This window comes from Penicillium antarcticum (genome assembly GCF_028974205.1).
Source record: "Penicillium antarcticum strain IBT 31339 chromosome Unknown utg000002l_segment0_segment0, whole genome shotgun sequence".
Taxonomy (NCBI): domain Eukaryota; kingdom Fungi; phylum Ascomycota; class Eurotiomycetes; order Eurotiales; family Aspergillaceae; genus Penicillium; species Penicillium antarcticum.
This window is the reverse complement of record NW_026695300.1, coordinates 1836153-1861835: the sequence shown is the minus strand read 5'-3', so window position 1 is coordinate 1861835 and position 25683 is coordinate 1836153. Positions and strand designations below refer to the sequence as shown.

The 25683-nt window shown below is 47.9% G+C and overlaps 7 protein-coding genes across 7 annotated transcripts; 3 read left to right on the top strand and 4 right to left on the bottom strand.

Moving 5' to 3' along the window:
- Positions 1-3391: 3391 nt before the first annotated feature.
- On the bottom strand, positions 3392-4736 carry N7508_001682 (uncharacterized protein; the record flags this gene model as incomplete). The annotated part of the gene is made up of 2 exons (XM_058459748.1): positions 3392-4136; positions 4189-4736. 2 exons carry the CDS (start codon positions 4734-4736, stop codon positions 3392-3394), a joined length of 1293 nt encoding a protein of 430 aa, XP_058323280.1.
- A 3794-nt stretch (positions 4737-8530) lies between these two features.
- Positions 8531-10784, top strand: N7508_001681 (uncharacterized protein; the record flags this gene model as incomplete). The annotated part of the gene is made up of 5 exons (XM_058459747.1): positions 8531-8748; positions 8900-9292; positions 9341-9754; positions 9807-10036; positions 10093-10784. The coding sequence occupies 5 exons, from the start codon at positions 8531-8533 to the stop codon at positions 10782-10784; spliced, it is 1947 nt and encodes a 648-aa protein (XP_058323279.1).
- A 380-nt stretch (positions 10785-11164) lies between these two features.
- N7508_001680 (alpha-amylase) lies at positions 11165-13103 on the bottom strand (the record flags this gene model as incomplete). The annotated part of the gene is made up of 9 exons (XM_058459746.1): positions 11165-11446; positions 11509-11749; positions 11804-11950; positions 12005-12167; positions 12222-12450; positions 12518-12626; positions 12678-12793; positions 12850-12888; positions 12945-13103. The coding sequence occupies 9 exons, from the start codon at positions 13101-13103 to the stop codon at positions 11165-11167; spliced, it is 1485 nt and encodes a 494-aa protein (XP_058323278.1).
- Positions 13104-14177: 1074 nt separating this feature from the next.
- On the bottom strand, positions 14178-17321 carry N7508_001679 (glycoside hydrolase family 31 protein; the record flags this gene model as incomplete). Its single annotated transcript, XM_058459745.1, has 4 exons — positions 14178-15858; positions 15908-16078; positions 16130-16537; positions 16588-17321. 4 exons carry the CDS (start codon positions 17319-17321, stop codon positions 14178-14180), a joined length of 2994 nt encoding a protein of 997 aa, XP_058323277.1.
- A 1592-nt stretch (positions 17322-18913) lies between these two features.
- On the top strand, positions 18914-20782 carry N7508_001678 (putative C6 transcription factor (AmyR); the record flags this gene model as incomplete). Its single annotated transcript, XM_058459744.1, has 3 exons — positions 18914-19806; positions 19865-20315; positions 20378-20782. The coding sequence occupies 3 exons, from the start codon at positions 18914-18916 to the stop codon at positions 20780-20782; spliced, it is 1749 nt and encodes a 582-aa protein (XP_058323276.1).
- A 439-nt stretch (positions 20783-21221) lies between these two features.
- On the top strand, positions 21222-22284 carry N7508_001677 (3-demethylubiquinone-9 3-methyltransferase; the record flags this gene model as incomplete). The annotated part of the gene is made up of 2 exons (XM_058459743.1): positions 21222-21579; positions 21620-22284. 2 exons carry the CDS (start codon positions 21222-21224, stop codon positions 22282-22284), a joined length of 1023 nt encoding a protein of 340 aa, XP_058323275.1.
- A 2125-nt stretch (positions 22285-24409) lies between these two features.
- On the bottom strand, positions 24410-25472 carry N7508_001676 (uncharacterized protein; the record flags this gene model as incomplete). The annotated part of the gene is made up of 2 exons (XM_058459742.1): positions 24410-24948; positions 25016-25472. The coding sequence occupies 2 exons, from the start codon at positions 25470-25472 to the stop codon at positions 24410-24412; spliced, it is 996 nt and encodes a 331-aa protein (XP_058323274.1).
- Positions 25473-25683: the final 211 nt, after the last annotated feature.

The window sequence follows — 25683 nt, the reverse complement described above, 5'->3', positions numbered from 1 at the left end:
TCGTGGAAGTGTTCTCCGACGCCAACGACGCCTTCGCCCGCTAGGGTTCGCTGCTGGGTTATGTGTATAGGGAGTAACTCCGTACTGTAGGATTATGGATACATGTACGTGTGGGGAGGCGCTGTGTACTGTACATTTACTGTATACGGAGTATATGTATCTGCCTAAACTCCCTAGATTCGAATCCACCTGCTGCGCTGGCATAAATATGATATGACGTCGAAAAGGCACGGGCGCAAAGGTGTCACTTGTCACTTGTCGCAGCTGGAAAATGTGGCGGTGGCTCTTTTTGCTTTTGCTTTTGCTTTTGTGGATTGGATTTGGATTTGTTTTTTTTTTTTTTTTTTGCGTTTTACTAGCTGGGTGAAGGTTTCTAGGGTCGGAGCTGTCATTTGGGTGAAGGTTTGTGACCTGTCTCATGTCAGTTTGGGGCTTGCCTTGAGTTCGCGGTCTGCTGTAGGTCTGTGGATTGGGTTTGGGCTTTATTGGTGTTTCACTGCTTTTGGTTTACATTTCGGTGTAAAACATTTGTGTTTGGGTTATAGTTAGCTTGCAACCACGAACATGTAGTGGGGAAACATCTCCAACTTCATCCATTATTTCCCCTTTAGGATTGGTTTCTCCTTGTTGCCCTGTTTCCACTTTTGACAAATGTTAAGATGCTGTCCAATTGCCCCACGGTATACGTGCTAGGTCTAGAGCATCCCTGGTCGCGTCTGCCCTTAGGTCTAGATTTTATGTTCTACAATGGATTAGGCATCCTACTACGCACTGTGAAAAGCATCTCATCTCATCCTGCCAAGAGCCGATTGCCATCGAGGCGGTATCACCAACCATAACCCAAAGTACAGTCCATGCATCATGATTTCAAATATTCGGAGTACGCGGAGGAAACAAGATATGATATGAATTCACCGCAAGGACATCAACTTTCCTTGCGTCTCAGATCAATGTGATCTCCAAGATTTCAAGATTCCAAGATTCCAAGGTTCCAAGGTTTCAGTTTCAAGGTTCCAGGGTGTGCCCGGCTGCAGCGCTGGCGTTGCATGAACTACTAGAACGTTTTACTCAGAATGGCCTCAGTCGAAGGTTCGGCTTGGAACTATTGAATCTTCCCATATTACCCCTCCCAGCCTCCCGGCCATCTCTCCCTGCCCATGATCGACGGGACCCACCGTTCGACACTTTTTTAGTGAATTCAATAGCGCCGCTTAGTCCGTCCACCCGTGGCATTTTGACACCGGGTTTTCACTTCTTCTGGAACTTCGCCCGGAGCTTTTCTCCTCCCTCGGTCCACTTTTTTAGTGTGCATATGGGCAGGCGGGATAGCCGAGCTTCGTTTCCCCATGCGGTAACGGTAGGTCTAGCTACACACCGGTCTTTGGGGTGTACGTAAGTGTAGGGAGCTGTGTTATGGTATATACATAGCATTTTGCAATTTTGGATTCATTTATACATTATATTGGCTTATATGAGATGTCAGTCAAATTATGTCATCATGTGTCCTGATATTGCAGACTTGGGTCTAAAAATATATATTGCAGAAGTCGTGGTGCATGCTAGTCATGTTTACTGTCTGACACCTGTACTCTGTAAATCAAGTGACTTTTGGTATTAATGATGCACACTGGACGGAACATAATGCAACACGTTCATATGCAGCGTGAAGTCTCATCCTGCGAGGTGGAGGAAAAGTAACCATGGGCATGATATGAAATGAGGTACCTGTATACCGTTAGCTGTCAGTGCATATGACAGTTCAGGTACTGTAGAATGTGCAAACCCCGATATCACACTCCAGGAAGAAGATAGTGTGGCGTCTGGTCATATGGCTATAGGATCAATGCACATGATATTCAGCAGGGGACTCCTTGAATGTCTCTGGGTTGTATCGTGTTTGCTTATAAGTGCTTATCATTATTAGAACTCATCGGTGTGGTCGCGTGATTCGAGCTCTATCGTGCTGATAGAGTCAACTTCTCCAGGGGAGCTTATGAGTTATGAACAATGCTATTGTACGTATCTCGTAGAAGCGAATGCGAGTATTTAAGCCCTATCTAGATCACCGGTCCTCATTCTTCGGTTTCCTAGGAATACTTTGCCCTTCACAGACGCATTTTCCTGTCAGTCTATACTTCCTGGTATCGGCCAGTGTGAAAATAGTCTTTAGGCCTGATCATAAAGAGTCTTGTGTTGAGCTAGAGCAATATCCTTACACCAGGTATAGAGAAAATATATTCCCCTTATTGTCCTGCTTTTCAGTTTTACTGGCATGTTTCTACCACTATAGATCATCAAGGCCAATAATAGAATCCGGAGCAATCCATCCGAGCATAATCCTTAACATCGATTTCTTGCAGTCAGCCACTCACCTTCCCAGGAGTGGTGAGTGGTCGTATACAAATACAAGTTCGGGCACACATCTCACATATTGCTGTGCTATTGTATGTCTCCTGGGACGCCTGGCAGTCTGCGCTAGGATCATCATATGTCAATACTGGTTGGTGTTTGCCAGAAAAAAACCCGCTTCTAGATATATCTGACTGCTCATGTAGATCAATCGCAATATAATTCATTAATCTTGTCAATTCCATCTTGCAGCCCCTGCATACTCAGAAGCCCACGTACAAAAAAGGAAAATGCCTATTATCCAGGTCATGGCATGCCAATACATATGTTGGCGGTAATTGCTTCTTCGAACGTTTCAACGTGGTCTAACTCAAAGAAATACCACAAAAGGAACCTCTCATGGGGGAAAGCAAATAAAAATATATTATCCACAAGCCAGCTTTTCGAGTTATGAAAGACATTACTCCCCTTGACAGGTCCTGACTTGATGCGTGTAGCCGAAAAGTGGGGCCACACTCGGCTAGGGTATCAATGACACAATTTTTCTCGGTTCTTCAACAAGTAGGCCGGCTGGCCCAATGGCAAGGCGCTTGACTACGAATCAAGAGATTGCAGGTTCGACCCCTGCGTCGGTCAATAAATTTTTGTTTTTATCAACTGGAATACTGTGAAACATCGGAATAGTCTTGGCTCAATCACCATTGAACATGGATGGCCTGATTGTGGCGGGCGCATTTATTTTTACTGTGGGGTGAAAATTCAAATAGAAGCAATGGCACGTATGAGGATAAGTTGATCTAGGTTGAGAGCGAAAAGAAAGTACTAGAAGAGCGGCAGGTGATGTTTGATATTCACTATGCATACAGTAGTCATGTGGTTATCTATTGCAGTGCATACCCCCAGAGGCATGGTGTCATGCACAAAGGGTACGATACACCATCCGGAAGAATACAGTCAAGCTTGTTGATATTGTTCGGGAATGACTTGTACCAATTCCTTCTATAGAATAGGCTATGGAAGTGCCATTACCCAAGAAGAGACATCAATCCAAAAACCAATAATTATCACTCGCAGACAGAAGCCGTTCATGCTCAGCCTTCAATTTCCGAGCATCATTTTCCTCAAACCAGAAAGCCCAGGTACTTTGAGTATTAATCTCAAGATTGTCACGACTAGACCGCAAACCAACATGCTGTAACTGCTGCGGCGCCAGCGCCAATCGAGTCAAGCCAGTTTGATCTGCATACTCCTCAATCATGCTATCAGTCTGCCCGGCTTTCTTTTCCTCCAAACGAGCCACCAAAGCCGGCACCTGTTCGCGGGGGAATACCAATCCTTGTGTACAACACCCCGGACCGTTCATCTCTACTACACCTTCCAGCGGAAGTAGGGAATATTTACCCATCATGTATAGCAGTCCCGTAAAGGCGGGAATAACAACCAAACACACAGCTGCGACAGTCCAATTGTTAAGGAACGCACGAGTGCTAGGCCAGTGTCGCCGAATGAGCAGTAAAAGAGCGCCCCCAGATCCCATAACTAAGAGGAAAGCCAGAGGCATGTTTCGGTACCAGAAATCCGAGGATGACCACATCAGCGAGGTTTCAGTGTAGAAGAGGCGCAAGTAGATCCATGTATTGTTGCGTGGAGTCGATCCATGCGACATCTGGTGTAGACCGTTCATGGTCTTGACGAACCAGCCGTCTGCGAGTATGACATCGTCCTCGAGGATGAATATGTATGGGGCACCCGTCTCGAGACACTGGTTGAGTAGGTAGACGTAGTCGCTAATCAAGTCAGAACATGTATCTATCGACAACTTGTTCAGAGGGAACGTACTATACACCCTTTTCATAGAAGTTATGATGTTCTTCTAACTCTTGCAAATGGCGAAACTGCTCCTCGGAGACATTGTACGAAGACACTGAATCCACTAGCCGGCCCAACCATCTCTGGCCCCAGCTAGGATGCTGACTTGGATCGGTATTCGCGAATAACACCGAGAGGTGGAGGGCATGTCTTTCGCGAGGATCAAGATCAGCCAACAAAGATCCCACGGTCGCTTCGAAGTAATCATCCTTGTCGCGTTTTACAGTAGCGAGCGCGGCGCACATTAAGGGGCGATCAGTGCCCAGTTTGTCGCCAATCCCGCTGTCAGATGGGGCATTATACACAGACGTGAAATGCTGAGCTTGATGCTCTCGCAGGAGACTGTATTTCCACTCGAACACATTGCGAATATCGAAAAAGGCCGAGTGAGGGTCGCGCCAGAAGCGGATTCGACAGTATTGGAAGGCGAGGAGGTATACGAAACCCGCAATTAGAAGAACTTTTGCCGCGGGTTGTTTGAATAGATGCAACAGAGAATGGAGACTGCCAACTCTCATGGTTGCAGTCCTGATCGCAAAGGAAAAGTGAGATCAGGGTCTGACTTTTGCGCCCAGAGGCTCCAGTGGGGATTTGGCTTAGCTCGATGCACCTCTCCACCCTAGCTGTTCTGAGAAATGATCACATTGGGGCCAAATTTCACATGGGGGCCAAATTGAGTCGTAAATATCTGAAGTACAGTAAGGAAGTTAGCAAGGTAGACCAATGTTAAATGAAAATCAGGAATCGAGAAGATACCAAAATGAAGATATACGGAAGTGGAGAAATAGCTTCAATATACATACTTTACAGTAGAATTGCAAATCCCGGTGGAAAGCCGGGACCCCGCGGTCAAAGTTCCAATCTCACAAGCAGCTCTACGTTTAGGCCACCAGCCCTCAACTCATGTAAGACAGCCAGTGGAGATAAAATTGCGAAGTGGACCTCAACACAGCATGAATCTGTGCGAGTTGATCGACCCGTCAAGGATGATCGACGTTATTGCACGGGTCTGCGCACTGACATCTATAACTCGACTCCATATCCCCAGCAATATTAAACGTCTTTTCTTGCACGGTGATCGATTTGTCCAAGGTATCTTGGCATGCCAAGATCGAAGCGGGGCGTTGAATATGACGGATGGATCTTCCGTCAGTGAAGAAACATTGGTTTGGGACAGACCACAAGACTTGACATGGAAATTGTATATCTATATATCGCCTCTAGTGAGTTCCACACGATCCAGACTATATAGGGGCTTGTTCTTCTCAATGTCCGTAATACCATGTCTCTATTTCATGGCCTGCATAGTCAATCTCGTACAGCAAACTTGATTCTGCAAAGTCCTCGATGAGCTCCCTCTCGAAAACCGAGAGCGGGGACTCATGCAGGACTTTGCAGAACCACGTCGTTGGACAGACCTTCTCTGATCATAAACTCTACAATTATAACGCAACGCCATTCTGCGGCAAACAAGCTGCTCATTCATGACGGTTTTTGGCTGTGATGAAATGGGAGATATAAGCCCATCTCTATGAAGTAGCCTAAATAAAATAGTGCATGTGAGTGCATATCCGCCACTCTTTGCCATTCGGCCTCAGCGGATCTTTTGGTGACGCCTAAACCTTGGCATAGTAAGGATTGTCTGTCGACTATCAATTCTCACTAAGGATAGTGTTTTATAGCAGGAGACAACCAAGCGAACTTCGGTATACATTCCCCCGTGAAGTCGTATAAAAAGTGCAGCAATAGAGATTCAGCCCTATGCCTGTAGCCCCCATTTTTGAAGATATTCCTATGGCACCATGTCCTAAGACTAAGCCTGTCGGCTATAGCGCAACTTTGAATATACCCAAGCAAAAGCCAAACAAGGAAGGAAGAGGCGGAAGCGCTGGGGATAACTCATTGAGCATCCTATGGCCTCCAGTCTCATAGTCATCGCATCCGTATACTATTTCAGTTCATCAAGGACTTACCAGCCACAGTGTTGAAGGGCGATCATCTCTCAAACAAGGAAAACATACCCGACAGTCCTCTTCATTAAAGAGGGAGACAGGGGCTAGAGTATTGTTATGAAAAGTGGATTCGAGGGAAATAGATTAGAAGTTCACATGAATCCGCTGGAAAGCCCGAATCCCATAGTGAACTAACTGAATCCGAAGGATCGACCGAGGAGGGATTTAGCATCGTGAAAAATATCCCGGAGCCAAACAAGGGTCTACACTGTTTGGGTTAGACATGTATTTCCACAATCTATTGCGGGGAGTTTCCAGCGCAGGTAAACTCAGTTTAGGCATCTTCCCGAGCGGAAATATGAGCAGTCAACTGTCATAAAGAGCCTTATCTTTGAGACATACATGGTCTGATGCAGGATCATTAACGTTATCTGCTGGCAGTAAAATTAAAAAGAAGATTGCTTTCGCTTGCCGCCGCCAGGTCATAAGTTGCCTAGCTGGCTGGTTAATCCTCGAAAAAGCCTTGAGTTATCTCTAGAGGGGTGTGTCTATATGGCAGCCGATCATTGGCGGAGTTGCCGCCACACAACGCTGCAGGGAAGATGCAGAGAAGCAAAAAGGAAAGCGAGAAAACCTTCCGTCGGCCAATCAAGACCGATGTGGTATGTAGCTTGACTCGAGGCGACGCCCCGGCGTCATGATCCAAGAGATGTGTGGCTTGGACTGATGTGTTGGGATTTGAGGTCTAGACTGAACAGGAAGGTAAGCTTCGGGTGGTTATCACATCATGCAAGAAATTGACATGGTCCCCATCTGGAAATCTTCCAGAAGCATCCCCTGTGAGATGTCTATTATAATCCCCAACCTAAGACATAACCGTTGGAAGAGTTTGTTTAAGGCTCGGCATAGACTGCGTGATATTTGTCCCCTATGTATTGATCCCCACCACCTCATAGTATCCCGCGTTCGAGATGCACTGAAGCGCTGGACATTGCTTGATCGGAATTTCCCGTCCGCTTGGACCCCATGTTAGGTTTACGCAATGACTATAATAAGCGATGATAATGTGCATGAAACAGCGCCATACAAGGTCACGATAACGAACAAGCGGGAGGGGTGCATACGTTCATTTCTCAATGTGGGCCAGTGCCTACCCCAGAGTTCTCCTGAAGGCCAAGAGAGAGCCTCGAGTCAGGACCCGAATTATATTAAATGGATCTGACCGCTTGTTGGCAAAAGACACTACACTCGGACAGGCAGGCGCTAAGCCCCTGTGCATGAAGTTATATTGGCCCTAAGTGGATCCCCGAGAAGCAGGGAAAAAGAGACCTCGGCTGAGTCGTATATGTTCTCCCGCATCACCACTCGCAGTTGCGCGATTAGCAAAATATTCCATGGATTTGCCGTTCGCCTATCTCCGGGTCTAATTTATTCCACTGGTGTTTTATGCTATACTTGGGTTCACAGTACATATGAACCTATTCTGATTTCGCTTTTATTTAGCCATCTCGACACGGGGATCAGGCTGATCAGGCTGATTAGCCTGATCATGAGACTGCAAGCTTCCAGCCTCGCAAGCCGAAAAGGAGATGGATAAGACTAAAACCACACTAATGCACGCGCCGGCCAAAGACCCGTCGTTAGCCGGGACTAAAAGGAACTAAAAGTTACAATGTCACATCGATTCAACCCTCCAATCCTGATAGCCATTTCTTTGAGACAATTGCACATGCTAGCCAATTATCCCGACCTGCTTCCTCCACTCCATTGTCTATAGTCCTCTCCACTCAATGCTCATTTATCAATGCAATTGCTAATCAAGTTACTGTACATATCTCAAACAAAGCCAGATAGGAATTACCGGCTCGATAACAAAAGAGATCCAAATAAGCTCCAGGCAGACATGCTTGTTGCTCTATACTTGCTGCACGCACTCTAATCCGCCTACGGTTCTCGTCGGGGATATTCTGTAAAGTTAACCAATACTAGTCTATCACCCCCTCTCGGTGCTCAAAGCCTGCAGCAGAGCACCGGCCCTCCTTGCCTTTCTAGAAGCCACCGGGAGGTATCAGGATTGGTGGATGCCTTTTCGATTACCCCAGGTCTGCCAGAAACGGGTTTAAACGTACCTGCGCAGGCGGAGTCGATATCGTCAGTACTCATTTACTTGTCGCAATTGGCTGCCAGGCTCTCTCTAGGCTCTCTCGGTCTAGTGATCCGCTTTTATAAGGCTTGGATCTCCCTGATAGCAGAGAAATGATCTTCAGGCCTTTAAAACTTGGCTTTCCGAAGGGTCCAGCTGATCTATTTCTCTTTCTCACTTACTTCTTAAATGATATAGGCTGTACTCAACCAATGCAATGACGCGGACCGGCCCTTCAAATAACACCATCTCTTGGGAGACCAAGAGTGTTGCCCCTGACGAAGGCAGCAGAATTGATTCGGTCGCCGGTCACGATGCGAGGCCCAAAGGGCGCATTCGTCGATCCATGACGGCTTGTAATACTTGTCGCAAGCTGAAGACTCGATGCGATGTTGATCCACGAGGTCATGCTTGTCGCCGCTGTTTATCTCTGAGGTTTGTGAGGCCTTTTCCTTCATTTGCCACCCTGTAACTGCCACTTGTTCAACTTGCCCTTGCGATTCAAGCCTTTACACCCAAATGCGCCCGTGAATTCTAGACAACAAACACAACTCGGTTATTTGTATACTGACTACTTTATTTAAAGGCTCGACTGTGAACTCCCAGAGACGTCTGAACGGTTCCAGGACAATGCATCAACCTGGTCTGATGCCACTGCCGTGCCCTCGATAGAGGAACGGCTTGTCTCTCTGGAACGAGGCATGGGGGAGATGATCCACCTGATGCGGCAAATGGTTGATCGTCCTCCCAGCATGTTCGGCAGTTTAAACTCGCAGACGAGAAGCGGCAGCATAGACGAGGCCTCGAATGATAGCGTGTCGGCATCATTATACCCCCTGAAACCGGCTCAGCTCATTCGAGATCTTCAAGCGGAATGTTTTGGGGAGAGAGATCACTTCTCTTCCGACGATGATATCCTTGGGGACATCGTCACCCAGGGTATTGTAGACTCTAAGCTCTCACTGAAGCTGATTGAACTGTATGATTCTCTTGTCTCAAAGTATATCCCCCACTAACAGTGTCTCAGATTTGTGGAGTATTTCGGCCATTGGGTTTCCATAAGCCACTCGTCCAGCATTCAACGATCAAATACACTCTTATTCAACACCGCATGTCTCCTCGCTGCACGATACCTGCCTGGCTTACCACAGCATACTGTCCGCGATATCTCTCTCCACGTTCAACATGCCGTGGCTAAGATGCTGTGGAAGCCCCCACCCCTGACAAGCGATATGCTGCAGGCGTTGACATTATTATGTCTATATTCTACCGCCATTCATAAAGAAGGACTGATGGACGACTGGTTGTTGAGCGGGATCTCAATCAACCATGCCCTAATTTCCTTCAACTTCCTCAATACTCTGCCCAGGGATAGCATCAACCCTGATGAACTACTTGCCCAGTTGCGTCTGTGGAATACACTCTGCGCAACCCAACTACAGTAAGTCGCCGTCTATTCAACCAAAGCACTCAGTCTCACAATGAATGCCCAGCTCGGCTCTCGCAAACGGCCGCACCGTCAACATTCAACAGCAATATATGGATCAATGCCCCAGGATCCTAGAACACGCAGCTGCAACCGCCGAAGACGGAAAAATCGTCGCAGAAATCCAACTATATCGCATAGCACTCAAGCTCCAACACAGCCAGCACCGCCTCCAATTCGCCGAAGCCGAATACGAAGAAATCGAGCGCTGGAAAATGGAATGGGCCCATCTCCTAAGTAAACCTCACTCCCTCCCAGACACCACCACCAAAACCATCCTAACATAAACCCAGCAAACAACGAAGACTCAACCTTGGACCTAAACCTCTGGTTCTGCCAACTCCTCCTCCACAGAACAGCAACACGCCTCCAACCAGATAGCGACCGCCTAACACCCGAAATAAGCGGCACAGCCCGCCTAATAATCTCGAAATTCCTCCAAACCCGCTTCAGCACCGCCCCCAGCCTAATCGACCACGTCTACTTCATAGTCGGCTACGCAGCCCTAACACTATGCGACTACAATCTCACGGACCCGCTGATCAGCCAAGTCCGCGGCTTCCTCCTGCACCTTGCCCCAAGCGGCGATAACCTACCCTACCGCATCGCCTGTATTGTCGGCGAAGTGCAGCGCCGGTATTCAGAGGCAACGACTGTAGTCGCTACCGCCGAGCATGCTTCTTTGCCTTCTTCGTCGCCGGTTGATGCGAAGGGGACGCCGTTGTATGGTCCGCATTCGCATTCGCATGCTCATTCCCATCCCCAGGCGCAAGCGCGGAATATGGATTTATCGTCGCTTATGCCTGGTGCCGAGGTTTTGGATAATCTTGTTGAAGGGTATGGGTGTCTTGATCAGTTAATGCCTGGATATGGGGCTGCTTCGACGGGCTTTGAGCCGCCTGCGCTGTTTCAGCATCATTCTGCCCCTGTTACTGGTGGGGCACTGCCTATTGGTCTTGTTCCTAGGGCTTTGCATGATTGGTGATGGTTTAATGGGTTGCTTTGGATTGGATTGGATTTGGACTTTGAATTTGGGCTGGGATTGGGATGGGATTTCGTTTGGGTTGGGCTATTGGATTGGCGGTGGGTAGCGTTTGCCTTTTTCTCTTCTTCTACTTTTTTCTTCTCTTTCATCTGTTCATTCATTCTTTCTTTTGGACATAGATGTCATTCGAACGGGTGAGGGTGGTGTGATAGTATACTGTCTTGAAAATGAGTTGTCCCGGAACTGGAGAGTTGGGGTTTGTTTCCTGGTGCATGGTCCGCAAGTATAACCAAAAGTACATCAACTGGTCTTACATATGTTCATCGAAGAAAAGAATAAATGATGTTTGTGGGGTTTGACAGAATCCTATATCCCCGATTTCAAGAACACAAACTCGCTCCTTGGATCAAGGAAGCAGGATATAAAATCCTCGGCTGTCCTTTTGTCATAGAAACAGGAACCTTCCCACTACTATCAACAGTAACACTCGTACAAGTAATAATCTCCATCAACTTATCCCCAGGCTGGAATCCCGTGTCAGGGAGAGAAAGCGTATACGAGCTTCCACTCTCACCGAGATTCGAGAGGATGGTAATTGTCTGAGAGCCGCTGTAGCCTTTGCGCATAGCTAGCGTGATGTCGTCTTTATAAATTGGGTAGTTCTATAATGAATATCCAGTCAGTACTTCTAAGTCAAAAGTATGGATATAGAAAATTTCCATACCTTGTAAGTGGTATACTGATCACTCTTGTAGATAGCCTGATTCCGAATAGCATTTGCCTTCGCAATGAGCTTGTACAATTCACTATCGGTGTTGTACTTGGACAACCAGGTTGCCTCGCGATTGTGCGGGTCATTGCCTCCCTTGTAGTGCTGTTCCTGCCCGGCGTAGATGATTGGAATACCGTCTGCCATGATGGTAAAGGCTGCGGCGTTTTTGGCGAGTGACATGTCATCGGTGTAGCTATTTTCCAATAAGTGTGCGTTCAAATAGAGGTGTCAAGCAATTGATACTTACGAGGCAAAGCGAGGGTTATCATGGTTCTCCACGAAATTCCCTAGTAGAGTCGAGTCGGCGCAGGTTGACTTGACTGTGTTGATCATGTCGTAGAGATCGCTCATGCTTCCGCTTGTTGATTTGAAGGCTTTGAGGAGCGGGTAGTACCTGTTTATAGACAATTAGATTGGGGACTTTTTTGACGTTGGACTGAAATCTCACATTGGGTAGTTGAGTAATCCGTCCATGACCTTCTGGTAAGGACAAGTATAATCGGCATCGCCATCAAAGACCTCACCGATACAGTAGACGCCAGCGGCTTTGTTATAGCCGGGCCAAAAGCTCTTCTCGACATGTTTGACTGTGTCAACGCGAAGACCGTCAACTGAGTAGTATCAGCATTTAGATCATTGAATGGGAACAGGGCTGAGATGCTCACTTGAGTAGTTGGAGACCAATGATCCAACCCAGTCGTACCACATATTCCGGACATCCTCTCTTTCGGTATCCAGATCTGGAAGTGAAACGGTCGTATCACCGAGCCAGCAGTCTTGCACGTTGGTTTGGTTGCTGTAATCGTTGACCTCGCAGTAGGAGTGGAAGTACTTCTTCTCATTGAATGGGTCGAATGTGTCGTAGTTAATTGAGTCTCCGGAACCATCATAGCCCTTGGAATATGAGTGTCAATATAGCCCGAGAAAGCAAGACAGAGCTGGGTAGCTTGGGTTGACTAACCATGTGGTTGGCTACTACATCAACCATGAGATACATTCCACGTTTATGCAGTGCCGATGCAAGGTCTTTCAGATCATCTGCTGTGCCATAATGCGAGTTGAGGCCGTAACTTATGTTCTGTTAGTAATGCTACATCATGTACTGAAGTTGGTCCACTCACATGTCTTGCTGCCAGTATCCATGATAGGCTTGACCGTACTTGGTATCCTCAGTCAATTGGGCCGTTACAGGAGTAATCCAGATAGCCGTGAATCCCATTCCCTGGATATAATCGAGCTGTAGGATATGTTAGTGCTCTGCTAACAGTATTGATGACTAGGGTTATCACCTACTTTGTTTTCAATCCCCTTCCAGGTCCCGCCGCAGTATCTCTATTCAGCACAAATTAGTAATTCGATTCATCCTTGATCAATCGCTGAAGTCATACCCCCATACTAGCATCACAAGCCGCCGTAGTCGAACCGTCCGTCCTCGCGAACCGATCAGTAAGCATAAAGTATATAGACTGCGAGCGCCATTGAGCAGGAGTAGCCGCAATAGCAGAACCAAGCAAGCTAGCAAGCCAAGCAAAGCGTAAAAGAACCATGGCTTATCACGGTAGCTTCTAACAGCCAGCACCAAAATCAACGAAGGGGTGTCAGAGTAACTAGACAACAGGATAACAAAACAACCAAGAGACGCAGCAAGCAGCTCTATATAACGCAATCCAAGCAGAACCCCAAACTATGAAACTAACCTCCGAGTCTAGCACAACAGCCCCCAACAACCAATGAAATAGCCAAACCTGCTTCAGCCCTTTACAGTACATTAAATTCCCGCCCCTAGGTACATCGTCCGAAAAGAACCCAACCAAAACAAGAAGAAAAAAAAGCAAACCAAATCTCTACAGATATCCAGAAAAAGTAAATGCGATAGTTCCCAATAAATTAAATCTAAGCACTAAGCATCGCCCCAGTACGGAGAGTACCCATAAGAAAAACCCACAATGCGATCCTTCGCTCTCTTCAGGATGGTAACATATTTTCACGAGCACAAGTAGTAACATACACGAGTGCTGGTTTTTCACATGTTCTGAAGGATGATTAGTTGCGTTACAGGCCTGCGGGAAATTAAAAAATCCCTGTCAGCAGAACCCCTGAACGCGTGGTCGAATCAGGGTGCGCGGAGAGCGATTTGGGGTCTAAATTTGCAGGGTTGTGATGGGGATGGGTTACAATGGATTAGATCTATGTCGATCTTCTGGTTTATTGTCGGGGTTTCATCGGGTTGGATTGTTTCTTGTTGATTTTACGAGGACTGAATGAATAGTACATAGTTCCGGATCGACTGATTCTGTCTTCTTTTACTATACACTGGGATCATGTATACATGAAGCTAAAAGAAGTGAAAGAAATGAGGATTGTCTATATTGAGGCCGACTTTGCAATTTGGACTGAGACTGTGAATGCATCACGAGCGGAATCTATGGATGGTTATAGACGTTTTGGTAATGCGATCGGTGGGACATAAATTTCTTGCTTAACTTTGCCGAATAAGACATAACCGCTGTAAGGGATTCTATATTCCGCGATATAACAACAAAAAAGAGATTGATTGGGCTAGAAACCGCATTCTATACCAATAAGCAATCTGATGATAACTCATCTCCCGGCAAACAGATCTACCACTTAAGCACCCAGTTCTCACTAAACGCACCCTCACCTGTCAACTTCTCCAACCCAGTAACAGAAAGCACACGCGTGGTAGCATTATACTTCACATCAGACACAGGGACATGCTTGCCATTCAGCGTAACGGCATGCGGCATCTCAGAGACACCGAGAACAGTAACGTTAGCCAGCGGGTTCGACTCCTTCCATTCGCCGGTGGCATGGGCAGTCAAGCTTGAATCCTGTGCCTTGAATGCTACATTCAGGCTAGTGTCCGGCTTCACACTCTCCCCATCATCGATGTACAAGTCACCAACCGCAGACCCGTTAGTCGATAGTGCAGCGAGCAGCGACCATGGCGTGTTGCGTGCTTCCTTCGTTGTCAGTGCTGGCTCTTGCATGGGTAGGATACTACCGCCGCGCACAAAGACGGGGATGTGGCCCAGCGGAGCGGGGATGGTTGTGTTCACGCCTGGCTCGGCGGTGATTGCTGTTTGGTTGTACCAGTCGTACCAGACCTCTCCATGTTTCAGGCCTGGGAAGACGCCCTTGACGGTGTCGACTTGTGGTGCTAGGGCTGGGACGACCATTATCGATGGACCTAGGAGGAATTGGGTGTCGATTGCTGCTAGGGAGGGGTCTGTTGGGAATTCCCAGGCTAGGGCGCGCATGACTGTCGAGCCGGCTGTGTGTGCTTGGTGGAAGAGGGTGTAGAAGTAGGGGAGGATTGCGTAGCGGATGCTCATGGCTGCTTTTGTGGCTTCTGTGACGGAGGCCCAGATGTAGGGCTCTTGTGGGTTTGCTGAGAGGGTGTTGTGGTTTCGGTAGAAGGGGAAAAAGGCTGACAGTTGCATCCAGCGGTTGCAGAGTTCTTCGTCGCTGTTACCGCTGAAGCCGCAGGTGTCCACGCCAAACATTGGGATCCCGAAAAGGGAGAATGAGAGGGCTTGGGGGATTGAGAAGAACATGTAGGCCCATTTCGAGTAATTGTCGCCGCCCCAGTGACCGGCCCATTTGCCTGAGCCGGCGAATGTTGAGCGGCCGATTATGAAGGGGCGCTTTTGCTCGTCCACTGCGCGCAGGCCGTTGTAGGTGGCATTGAGGATTTGGTGGCCGAATAGATTGTGCACGTCGTATTCCTGGACGCCGTCGGAGTGGGTGGCGTTGGGAGACACGGCGTGGATGGCTAGGTCATGACCTGTCTGATCGTGGTTGAGGACATATGGCGGGTAATTGATGTTGCGCACACCAGGAGTGGGTGTAGTTCGCAAGTAGGAGACGCTGGAAGACGATTCAGAGGAACTTGTTGCGGCCGCAGCTTGACTAGATGAGGCTGACGATGCGGAGGCAGCCTCAGTCTTGTTTGTCAACTCGAATCCTTCGGGGTAGTCATAGATCACATTGCCAGGCTCTCCAGGCAGTGTGGTACCATGAACTGGGTTCAGGCTGAGGTTACCAGATCCGCAGCTACCGGTACAGAAGGAAGACACTTCGCTCATATCAATCCAGATACCGTCGATGGCTATTTTCTTGTGATAGGCCACAATCTCGTTTGACCAGAAGTCGCTTGTGTTGGGGTTATGCCAGTCAGGGAAGACTGTGTATCCGGGCCAGACAGCTCCGATGTACTCACTTCCATCGGGATTCTTCAAGAAGACGTTGTCCTTGTGACCGCGAGTGTAGGTCTCGTAGCTAGATTGCAGTTAGTAGATTCTTGCGTAAGAGTCTACGACAGACTTACGCATCAGATTTATTGTTAGGGTTCGGGATGTAGATGGCAGAGTCGATGATGGGGACATAATGACGGCCACTCTTGTGCAGCTTGTCAAGGAACTCCTCACCCTCACTGTAGGAGTAGCGATCCTTGTCATTTTCAAAGTCACGATAACCATGCATGTAATCAATGTCATTCCTGAATGAATTAGCATATTATGTGGACTAAATTGATTGATAGACCACCTACCAGATGGTTTCAAGAGGAATTCCAAACTTCTCAAAATTAGAAACGACCCTCTCAAGGGCAGTCCAGTTCTCATATCCCCAGCGACACTGGTGGAAACCAAGAGTAAAGTACTGCTGCAATGCAGGCAGTCCAATGGTGCTCAATTGGTAATTCTTGGTGACATCGGCCTGAGTAGGTCCCGAGTAGAAGGTGAGATCGATGCTACCACCCAGAGTGCGCCACTTGAATCCCTCGGGCTGCATAATCACTTCTTGGCCATGAGCATTTCGCGAGAACACACCGTGTGAGTAGGAGACATAGTCTTTGGACTGATCGGCCTTGTCACTCGCAACGAGGGTATGGCCGCCATTGTCGTTGACTTCGTAGTAGCGGGTATCGAGATAGAAAGGATGAGACCCATAGATATTTCTGATGAAACAATTAGTGTCAAGAAGAGAGCTATTTCCAATTCGACTTACTCGTTTATTGGATCACCCTGGTCCGAAGCGTAGAGAGTCAATGTGGCGTTGTCCAAAAGACGCAGCTGCTGAATGTGCTCCCCAATACCGTAAAGGTTGTAGCCTTTGGGCAAAGAGGTCATAAACTCAATGAATTGGTCTTCAAATACCAAGTGCGAACCGGTTGTATCAAAGATGGCATCCCCAGTAGCCTTGCGGGTAATCTTGAATTGGAAAGAAGGTTCATTAGACCAGGTGATTTCCAGATCACTATCCGTCTTCGAAGCATGCCCATCCGACTTGGCTCGAGGGACGGTATTCTCATCCAACAAGAACCAAGAGGAATTCGACGAATCAATGTAAGTTGGAACAATTTGAACATTGAGTCGATCATTGGCAAGGTACTCAACCGACAAATCCAGCGAGTCAACATCGGTACCATAGGCATTGCATGCCTTCCCAGCGAGCCCTAGAGTAGCAGTCAACCCCCTGGCAGACTCCTTCACGTTGGAAGCCTTATACCCAGGACAGGCCGACTGGGCATCGATAGCCTCAGGATCATCGATATTGGCAATCAAATCGGCGCCAACATCCGCACTAGCAGGCAGACTGAACTGAGAGTACGCCGCAGCCGAAGTAGAGGATGCCGAAGTAGAAGCCGAATGGGAGGAAGCTCTGGAGGCGGATGTAGAGAAAGCACCGTAGGCAGCCGGCACCAGGCAAGCGCCCACGAGGAAATCCGATAAACCAACCATGGCAACCGATTCCAAAATCAATTGATGAGAGAAAGCCTGGGTTTCAGCAGTGCATGCTCAGACCGGGTTGTTCTTATAGTCTGCTCGGAACACGGGTCGCTGCACTATGGTACATGTACAGCAGATGTAGACTTGCCCGAGAATCAGACCGCCATCCCGAGACCGGCAGCAGAGTGATTCTCCGTTGATTCTCCGTCGAGACTGGATATCCCGATCGCATTCCTTCCCGAGTGGCTGAATGCTTTTGCGGGGTGAGGCTACTGAAGCTGGGGCTGGGAATGTGGAGTCCCTTGCGTGTAGTGCAACTGGGAAATGGCATGGATGTTGCAGATCGGAATGCAATCCAGGCCTGGAACATTACTCATGTACAGTTTGAAGGAATTGTATCCTATTAGAATTTCGCCCTTCTTTCGCCATTTCCCGAGTCGCTTTTCAAGCCGTTTGGCAAGCCCTATTGAAGAGAGTTTCGAGCACATCTCCCACTATACAAAGCTGTTAGCTAGAAGCCCATAGTGCTCCAGAAAATAGATCAGTCACACAGTCATTCAGGCCATCCATATTGCATGGCGGTAGAGCCCATGCTCTACCTGAAAGAGGATTCACGATGTCATAGTCCCACATCACATTTCCGACGTAGCAGTCGGCGAAAGAGAGTTAAAGCAAGAGTGTACGAGATTGACGAGCATTGGAATAATCATAGAGTGTCGATCGCCAGAATCAAGACCTGTGATTGGCCAAATGCCCGATAAATGTCCGTCTGGCAAGTTAACAAGCTCTCGGACTCGGACATAGCATCATAGCTGAAATCATACGAATGCCGAGGTGCGGTGAGCCCTTTCTCACTAGTGGAGAAGCTTATAAGTACGCAAGAAACCTGGAGTAATTGGAGTTCTGCTTTCGCTGGAACCTCGGTGTTTATTTCTCTGGATATCCGGGGGCCAGTCCCACTTAGCCATGAGAGAAGCCAAGAAACTCTTTATTCAATATGGCATGATCCCAGTGGGAGTGCGGCGATATCCCTCTTTGCTGTCTCTCGGCTTCCCGAGGAAAAAGAATTTTTGCCGACACTTCCAGGCATTTCCAGGCCCAGAACTATACTGGGGCTAGTGAGAAGCCGTGAAGAAGTTGATTGGAGAAGCCAAGGCCATTGAAGCGAGGTGCCTAGTGTCCACTTCATATTAATACGGTTAAGCGGCAGTGGAAAATCGCGCATCGCATCCAAGTTGGTTTAGTTGCAGAGCGAGATGTCAGACATAGCCGACCCGGCCAGTGCGTCAGGGCTTCAGATCTCAAGTTCATGTACCTGGATAGCTGCGTGTATACGGGGGTACCGGATCAGTCGGAATAGAAAGAGGAGAAGAGCAGTAGAAGATGCCAACATCCCACAGACCTAGTCATGTAGGTACGTACCATCGAATCAGCAGCGAACAGACAAAGCATTCAAGCGAACTCGGCCCGACAGCCTCGCCCCTGATGAGATTTATATGAAGATGTGCAGGGGCCTTGCGGGGGTACACCCCGCCCTTCCCCAGGTTCTCAAGTTCTCAACTTGTTTAGAATGTCAACTTTCTCATCTTCACTTCTGGTACAAAATGGACAAAAAACAGGCATGCGACAACTGTCGCCGCCGCAAAATAAAATGTTCCCGAGAACTCCCCTGTGACAAATGCCAACGACTCCTATTGTCATGTTCATACAGCGATGTGCTCCGTCGCAAAGGCCCGAAGTTCCGAACCCTGTACCCGTTGGCACCGGTCAACCAAGCCCCCGAAGTGTATCCCGAAAAGGACATCCCGTACCGATTCGAATCGCCAATTTCACCATTTAACATTGCCGATTCCCAATTCGCCAATCAAGACTTTTCAGACGCTTTTTCGCATCTACCACCAGAACTCGTTTCTTCACCCGGATCAACAGATTCAACCGTCGAATCTGCAAATGGATATGCCCGCCCCCATGCACGCCGTCTGTCACCACAGATCCTCCTCGCGCATGTAAATGTCTACCTGAAGTACCTATTTCCAATCATGCCAGTGGTGCGCGGCGACCAGCTACGCCAGGATAGCCACCAACCAACCCGACTATCACCGAAGCGCTACGCATTCCTGGCATCTCTCTGTGCGGCAACGCACATCCAGTTAAAATTGGACGGCGCGACGCCGGTACCGGATCCGGCTCGGTTACAGAGTATTGGGAATGGGCATTCGTTGATGTCTGGTGAAGAGCTGCTTGCTGAGGCTGTGCGGGCGCGGCGGGAGTGCGATGTTGTTGAGGATATTGGGACGGAGTCGCTGTTGACTTCTTTCTTTTTGTTTGCTTCGTATGGGAATTTGGATCGGCAGGATCATGCTTGGTTTTATTTGTGTCAGGCTACCTCCATGGTGTTTAGTCTTGGTTTGCATCGAGAGTCTACGTTTGGTGAGTTTGGGGTTGAGGAGGCTGAGGAGAGGAGAAGGATATTTTGGTTATTGTTCATTACGGAGAGGTGAGTGGATTGGATTAGATGGCTGATGAGGATGGATTGATGCTAATGTGGATGACAGAGGGTATGCTCTTCAACAAGCCAAGCCAGTGATGCTGCGCAGCTCGATTCATAAGCCACAGGTTCTTGGCTCCGAGGATCCCATCTTGGCATATGGGTTCATCAACTTGATCAACATTTTCGAGAAACTCACTCCAGATCTATACGACTGGTTATCAGCCGGAGGCGGAGATAGTACTTTGGAAAGACCACCGACATCTACAATTCAATCCGGTCTATGCAAGAATATTTCACTGGATGGAGTACTTGAGATCCAACAAGTCGATATTCTGATCACGCAGCAATGGCTACAAGCAATGATGTGGAAATTGTCCATGAGCCATGCCACACAACCTGGTTCTCATGACAATGCAGTGCTCCCATTCCACCTGCCAGTGATGGTAGGCAAAGCCGTCATGAGTGTGATCGGTGCTGCATCACAGGGGGCGGTAGACGCCCATGGTATTGGAATGGTAAGACTTTCCACACCCCGAGACTGAGATCCCAATTTCCCAAATACTGATTCATATTGTAGGAACAAAAACTGTTCGACATGGGCTCCTCCGTCGCAGACGTCACACGATCCCTAGGCTCAAAAGCCGTCCACCGAATAGCCGAGTCAACAATCGACCCGAACGAGTTACTATGGGGAATACTGCACACGCTATCCCAGATTCGTGGCTCACCTTCATACCTCTTCCCGACATTATTGGAGCGTTGCAAGACCGTGCTTGGACTAGACGGCACCATAAACACAGGGAACTTCCTGCCTATTCTTGGTGCTGCAGTGCCGGATCAGTTGGCTTCGTGGTCTGGTCAGCATGTTTGGGATTACTCCGCTAGTTCAGAGGATATCCGAGAGATGCGTGAGGTTGATCATGACCATGAGAGGGACTTGGTTCCCCAGGATCTTGGTTTCCAGACTGGTTTGTTGGGATAGCGCTATTGTTTGAGTCTGTCGATTTTGGACGCGGTGCGTCATATGATACCACTGGAGTTTATAGATGATATGAGTATTTGGGAGCATTATTGGAATTTTTTATAGAGAATGCAAGCAATCAGAGTGTTCAATCGGGTCTTGCACGTTGCATGTTGATATAGTTCTCCGTCACATGACTCTCCAAACGGTCTTGGCATGTTTGTCTCGGCATCGGTGAATCTCCAATTTGACGATCAGCTTCATGCGACTTTCTTCCCAATTGCTTGCAACATCACGATAATGCTATACTGGTACTTACTCATTTGTTTTGTATCCTTATTCAAATATCCATAAAACTAACTCTTGTCCACCCAGAGCAATCCGGTTCTCGCATCATTCAAAGCTCCCAGAGCCAACCCTCTAGAGCTAATTCTCATTCAGCCTTGACTAAACACCCAAAATGGCCTCCCTCAGAGCAAGGACAACTCCCCTCCGAGCTCTCTGCTCACTCCAGCCACTCAAAAGAACAACACCACTGAAACCAACACTCACCACACGCTCAAACATCCAATCCGTAACACTCCCAACCCGCAACCATTCAACCTCCTCCGTCTCAGCCGATGAACTCTCCCACTTCTCAGCCCTAGCCAGCTCCTGGTGGGACCCAATGGGCCCCTCGCGAATCCTCCACCTTATGAACCCCCTCCGCCACGAGTTCATCGCATCCTGCCTAGCCGAAGGCTCAACCGAAACAACACCCTCCCCCTCAAACCCCAACTCCGCAACCTTCAACTACCTAGACGTCGGCTGCGGCGGCGGCATTTTTGCGGAATCCCTCGCCCGCACAATCCCCCCTAGACGCCAACGGCCCAGCACCAACACCCACCCGGGCAGCCTCAATGACAGCCATCGACCCATCAACAAATCTAATCCAGATGGCGCGCGAGCACGCGCGCATGGATCCAACCGTTGATGCGCATTTGCGCAGTGGGAAATTCAAATACTTGAATACAACGCTTGAGGATGTTCTCGCTTCAACTTCACCATCAACCACAACACCTGCTTCAACAATCACCACAGCAACACCCCAATTCGACATCGTAACCCTCTTCGAAGTCCTCGAACACATCGACCCGAAAACCTCCAGCCCACTTACATTCCTAACAAACTGCCTGCGCGCCCTCAAGCCCGGCGGCTGGCTAATCGGCTCGACAATCTCGCGCACATTGCCCTCATTCATTCTGAACCAGGTTATCGCCGAAGCGCCGTGGCCGATCGGTGTTGTGCCGCGTGGGACACATGAGTGGAGTAAGTTTGTCAACCCGCCTGAGGTGAAGGGGTGGTTGCAGGAAGGTCTTATGAGGGCTGCTGATACGGGTGTTTCGAGGGGCGGGGCGAGCGTTGCGGAAGATATGAGTTGGAAGTGTGTTGGTGCGATTTATGTTCCTGGGCTTGGGTGGAAGATGGTTCCTGGGAGTGAGGACTGGGGGAATTATTTCTGGGCTGTTAGGAAGGGGTTTTAGTTGTTGGATTTTGTATATTGCATTTTGCATTTTCTTTGTTTTAGACATTGTATATTAGAATGAGTTGTTTGGTTTGAATTGTATCATTTGATTGTGTTTTGATGGTGTAGGTATTTTTAAATGGGGACCTCTTCTTAATATTTTTTTTGATATTTGTAATTCATTCGGTGCACTTGTATACACATGCTATATACAATACAAGGCAGGCCAGTCCAAAGAACAGACAGAGCACAAGTACAAGTTTTGTTCATAATAATGTTGACGGTAAGGTGAGTTAGTCACCTCGCCGCATTGAGCTGCTCACTGAGCAAGCTGATCGCTCACCCCGTTGCTCTCCCCTGACCAGCCCTTCTATTCTCGTTATGCTTTCTAGCTTTTGCCGGCTCCGATTGTGAACGAACTGCCTACTAGTGTTCCTAGGAGTTTAAGTCTAGAGACAAGATATTCCCACGTCGCTATAGTGACTTGCTGTCCTCTTCGAACTCTCGGCCGATCGGCACTCCTGTAGGAATGAAAGCACCTAGAGGAGTGAGTGATCCTCCTTGAAACTCCGCCCTAGTGGTAGTCTCTTCATCTCTTACCCTTTCGTCAGATAAATAGGCTGCGCGCTAGTAGGGTGAGACTTACAGTGGCGTGCCTTCTGTAGAGTATTCTTGCCAACAAATGAAGAAAGCACAGCTTGATTTGGCTATTCGGACGTCAGAAACGAATAGGTTAAATTCTGGATTCACCTCGATATTTCTAATGACGGATGAAGGTGAGGACATTCCGGCAAGCCTGTTTTGTGTTTGAGAGAGATTTCGCTTTTCACCTAATCATAGGGCTCGAGGAAGAGGCGTCGTGGAGTAAATAAAACAGAATTGTTTGGGGAGCTATAGATATAGAGCGAGGAGAAATAGATATATTTCAGCTATCGGTGGATGACATGAATAGAAATTGCAAGATTATAAGGGGATTGGATTACGACTTAATTAATCGGACAATAATTCTTTTCCTTCTTTATTATTCTTTACCTGGCTCGTGACAGAGTCAAAATAATTATGTACAATACGCGCTGGTAGAATAGGTCGCTAATTGTTCTGGTGCTTCACCCGTGATGTTGCAAACTAGTGGAGACCTTTTACGGGTTTAGTATTTTCTGGCTTATCTACCGCAGATTTAGTGACCCTATAGGGGCTGGTAGCAATTGGGGTCATCTGCTCTAAATCCTTATCTATTTCCTGCTCGATTTTCGGTTCCCAAAACACTTATATGTAATTTGGTAGAAGCCATCGAAACAAGATAGAAGACAAGCACTCCATAGGGCCACTTTGTCAAAGAGATTTAAATTGTGTAGACGAGTATATGGTAAAAGCATCAATAGAGAGTTTTTGAACTTAGGCTAGTGCTTTTTTATTTAACCTAGGAGTTTACAAGGGGACCTATTTCTACCGTCTAAGGTGGCCATCATTGCACCTTATTATTGAACCGAAGATCTAGTTATGGTGAATACCCGCCTATCTCTCCAGTGACGATAGTATACTTACATTAGAAGCCGGCCCCGATTCCTGTCCAAATCCTGTATAGGCCGGCAAAAATTGCTTTGAAGGCATTGCGCTTCTTGAGAATTGCGTCTCCGTCACACTTAGAATAGAGGTCCTCGGAAAACCTCAGCCAAGATGCTAGAATGTTGCTACGTGTCTGCAACACTTTGAGAAGCAGAAGATACCAGGAACCCCGTCTCGAAGAGAGCAGTTCTCTCAAAAAATGACTTATACGTCCACATGGGGGATATATTACCCGACCTCAGTTATGGTATTGTTCTAATACTAGCGCCGATAACTGGGCATTTTGATGCTTTATCTTCTGAAGTATCACATGGCTTAATTATTTTCTTGAGAAAGACTTACAACAGTGAAGTGGACTAACATCGAACCAATCATATAAGAGGGAAATAGAATTGGTAGAAGCCGTTCATGTTCGTTCTTACCGTCCATTGAACTAGAGAGAGAAAACCCCAATTTGCTCCAGGCCCAAGGATTATCTCAGTACCTGTAGATCAATCCATCTCTTTTGGGCACTTCACGAATCCATAAACAAGAAGTAAATGATTTGATTGCCTGGCTGAAGCTGCTCCAAATCATACTCAAGTTGCAACTATTGAAATGAAACCCGTCTCGCTTGGGACAGGAAGTCCCCTGGACACAAGCTTGCTAGCCCTTTTAGCTCTTGTCTTCGAAGACAGGCGTTCCCATTTTTCATACAGAGTTAAGTCCGAGCATGAGATCCTTGCTATGTGGCCTTGATCAGGAGCCTCTTGAAATTTTTCGGCATTAGGCGTATCTCTGGGTAACAAGGAAGCGCGCGACCAGCCGTCAGCATCATCAGGCACTCGGGAAATGGTCCACTGCTCGCTATCTTTTTCAGCAGGGAGCTCTTCGGGGACAGACTCAGGGTCTTCCAGGACAGGCTCAGGCTCTTCCGGGACAGGCTCAGGGTCTTCCGACACAGGCTCAGGGTCTTCCAGGACAGGCTCAGGGTCTTCCGACACAGGCTCAGGGTCTTCGGGGACAGGCTCAGGCTCTTCCGACACAGGCTCAGGGTCTTCGGGGACAGGCTCAGGCTCTTCCAGGACAGGTCCTTGAAGAGGAGAGTTATTTGAGATGATGCCGTTCGGTATCTTCACTAATAATGCCGTAAAAATTAGGTTCAGTCTGATTACCGTATCGTCAATCTGTTGGAAACGACTTACCATACTGATCGTTCATAGAAAATAAGCGAATAGATAGTATCTCGAGAATCATTTTCATCACTGCATTATCAAACTGATGGTCCTGGCCGAGAATATTGTAAAACTCGCGTAAACCAAGCTCTGGATCTTCAGGCTTTAGTAATCGCTGCAGGTTCCCATGAATGTAACCTGGAAGCCAGGTTTCACCTGCGGGGAGGCTTGAAAACACGTCCCTCATGACCCGCAGTATTTCAAGAACAGGAACCTCCTCATCTAAGTGCTGCATCTTTTGCTGAGCAAGGGTTTCAAGACCAGTAAGGCCCCAGTTCCTTGACGCATGGTATACTAGAGCGCTTCTCTTGTATTCTCTGGCAAGATCTGATGTGCCTTCGTCAAGAGGCGAGCTGACCGTCTCGTAGCCGCCTGTGTATAAGAAGTGCACCACGGTATGCCCAACGTCTTCGTCAACATTAGACATGATGATAGTTGATAGTGCAGGAACTGAAAGGGCGAATTTTTGGTAATTCCGAAGGAAATGAGCGGGAATGCCATATTGCTTGCTCCCTATAATGAGGGTAACAAGAGGGAACTCGTAGGGCCAGTGAATAGGTCAGAAAACGCTGATTGTAACTCATTCAAAAAACTTACGATGACAAAGGCCGATGATAGTCAATTTTGGGGGAGATCTC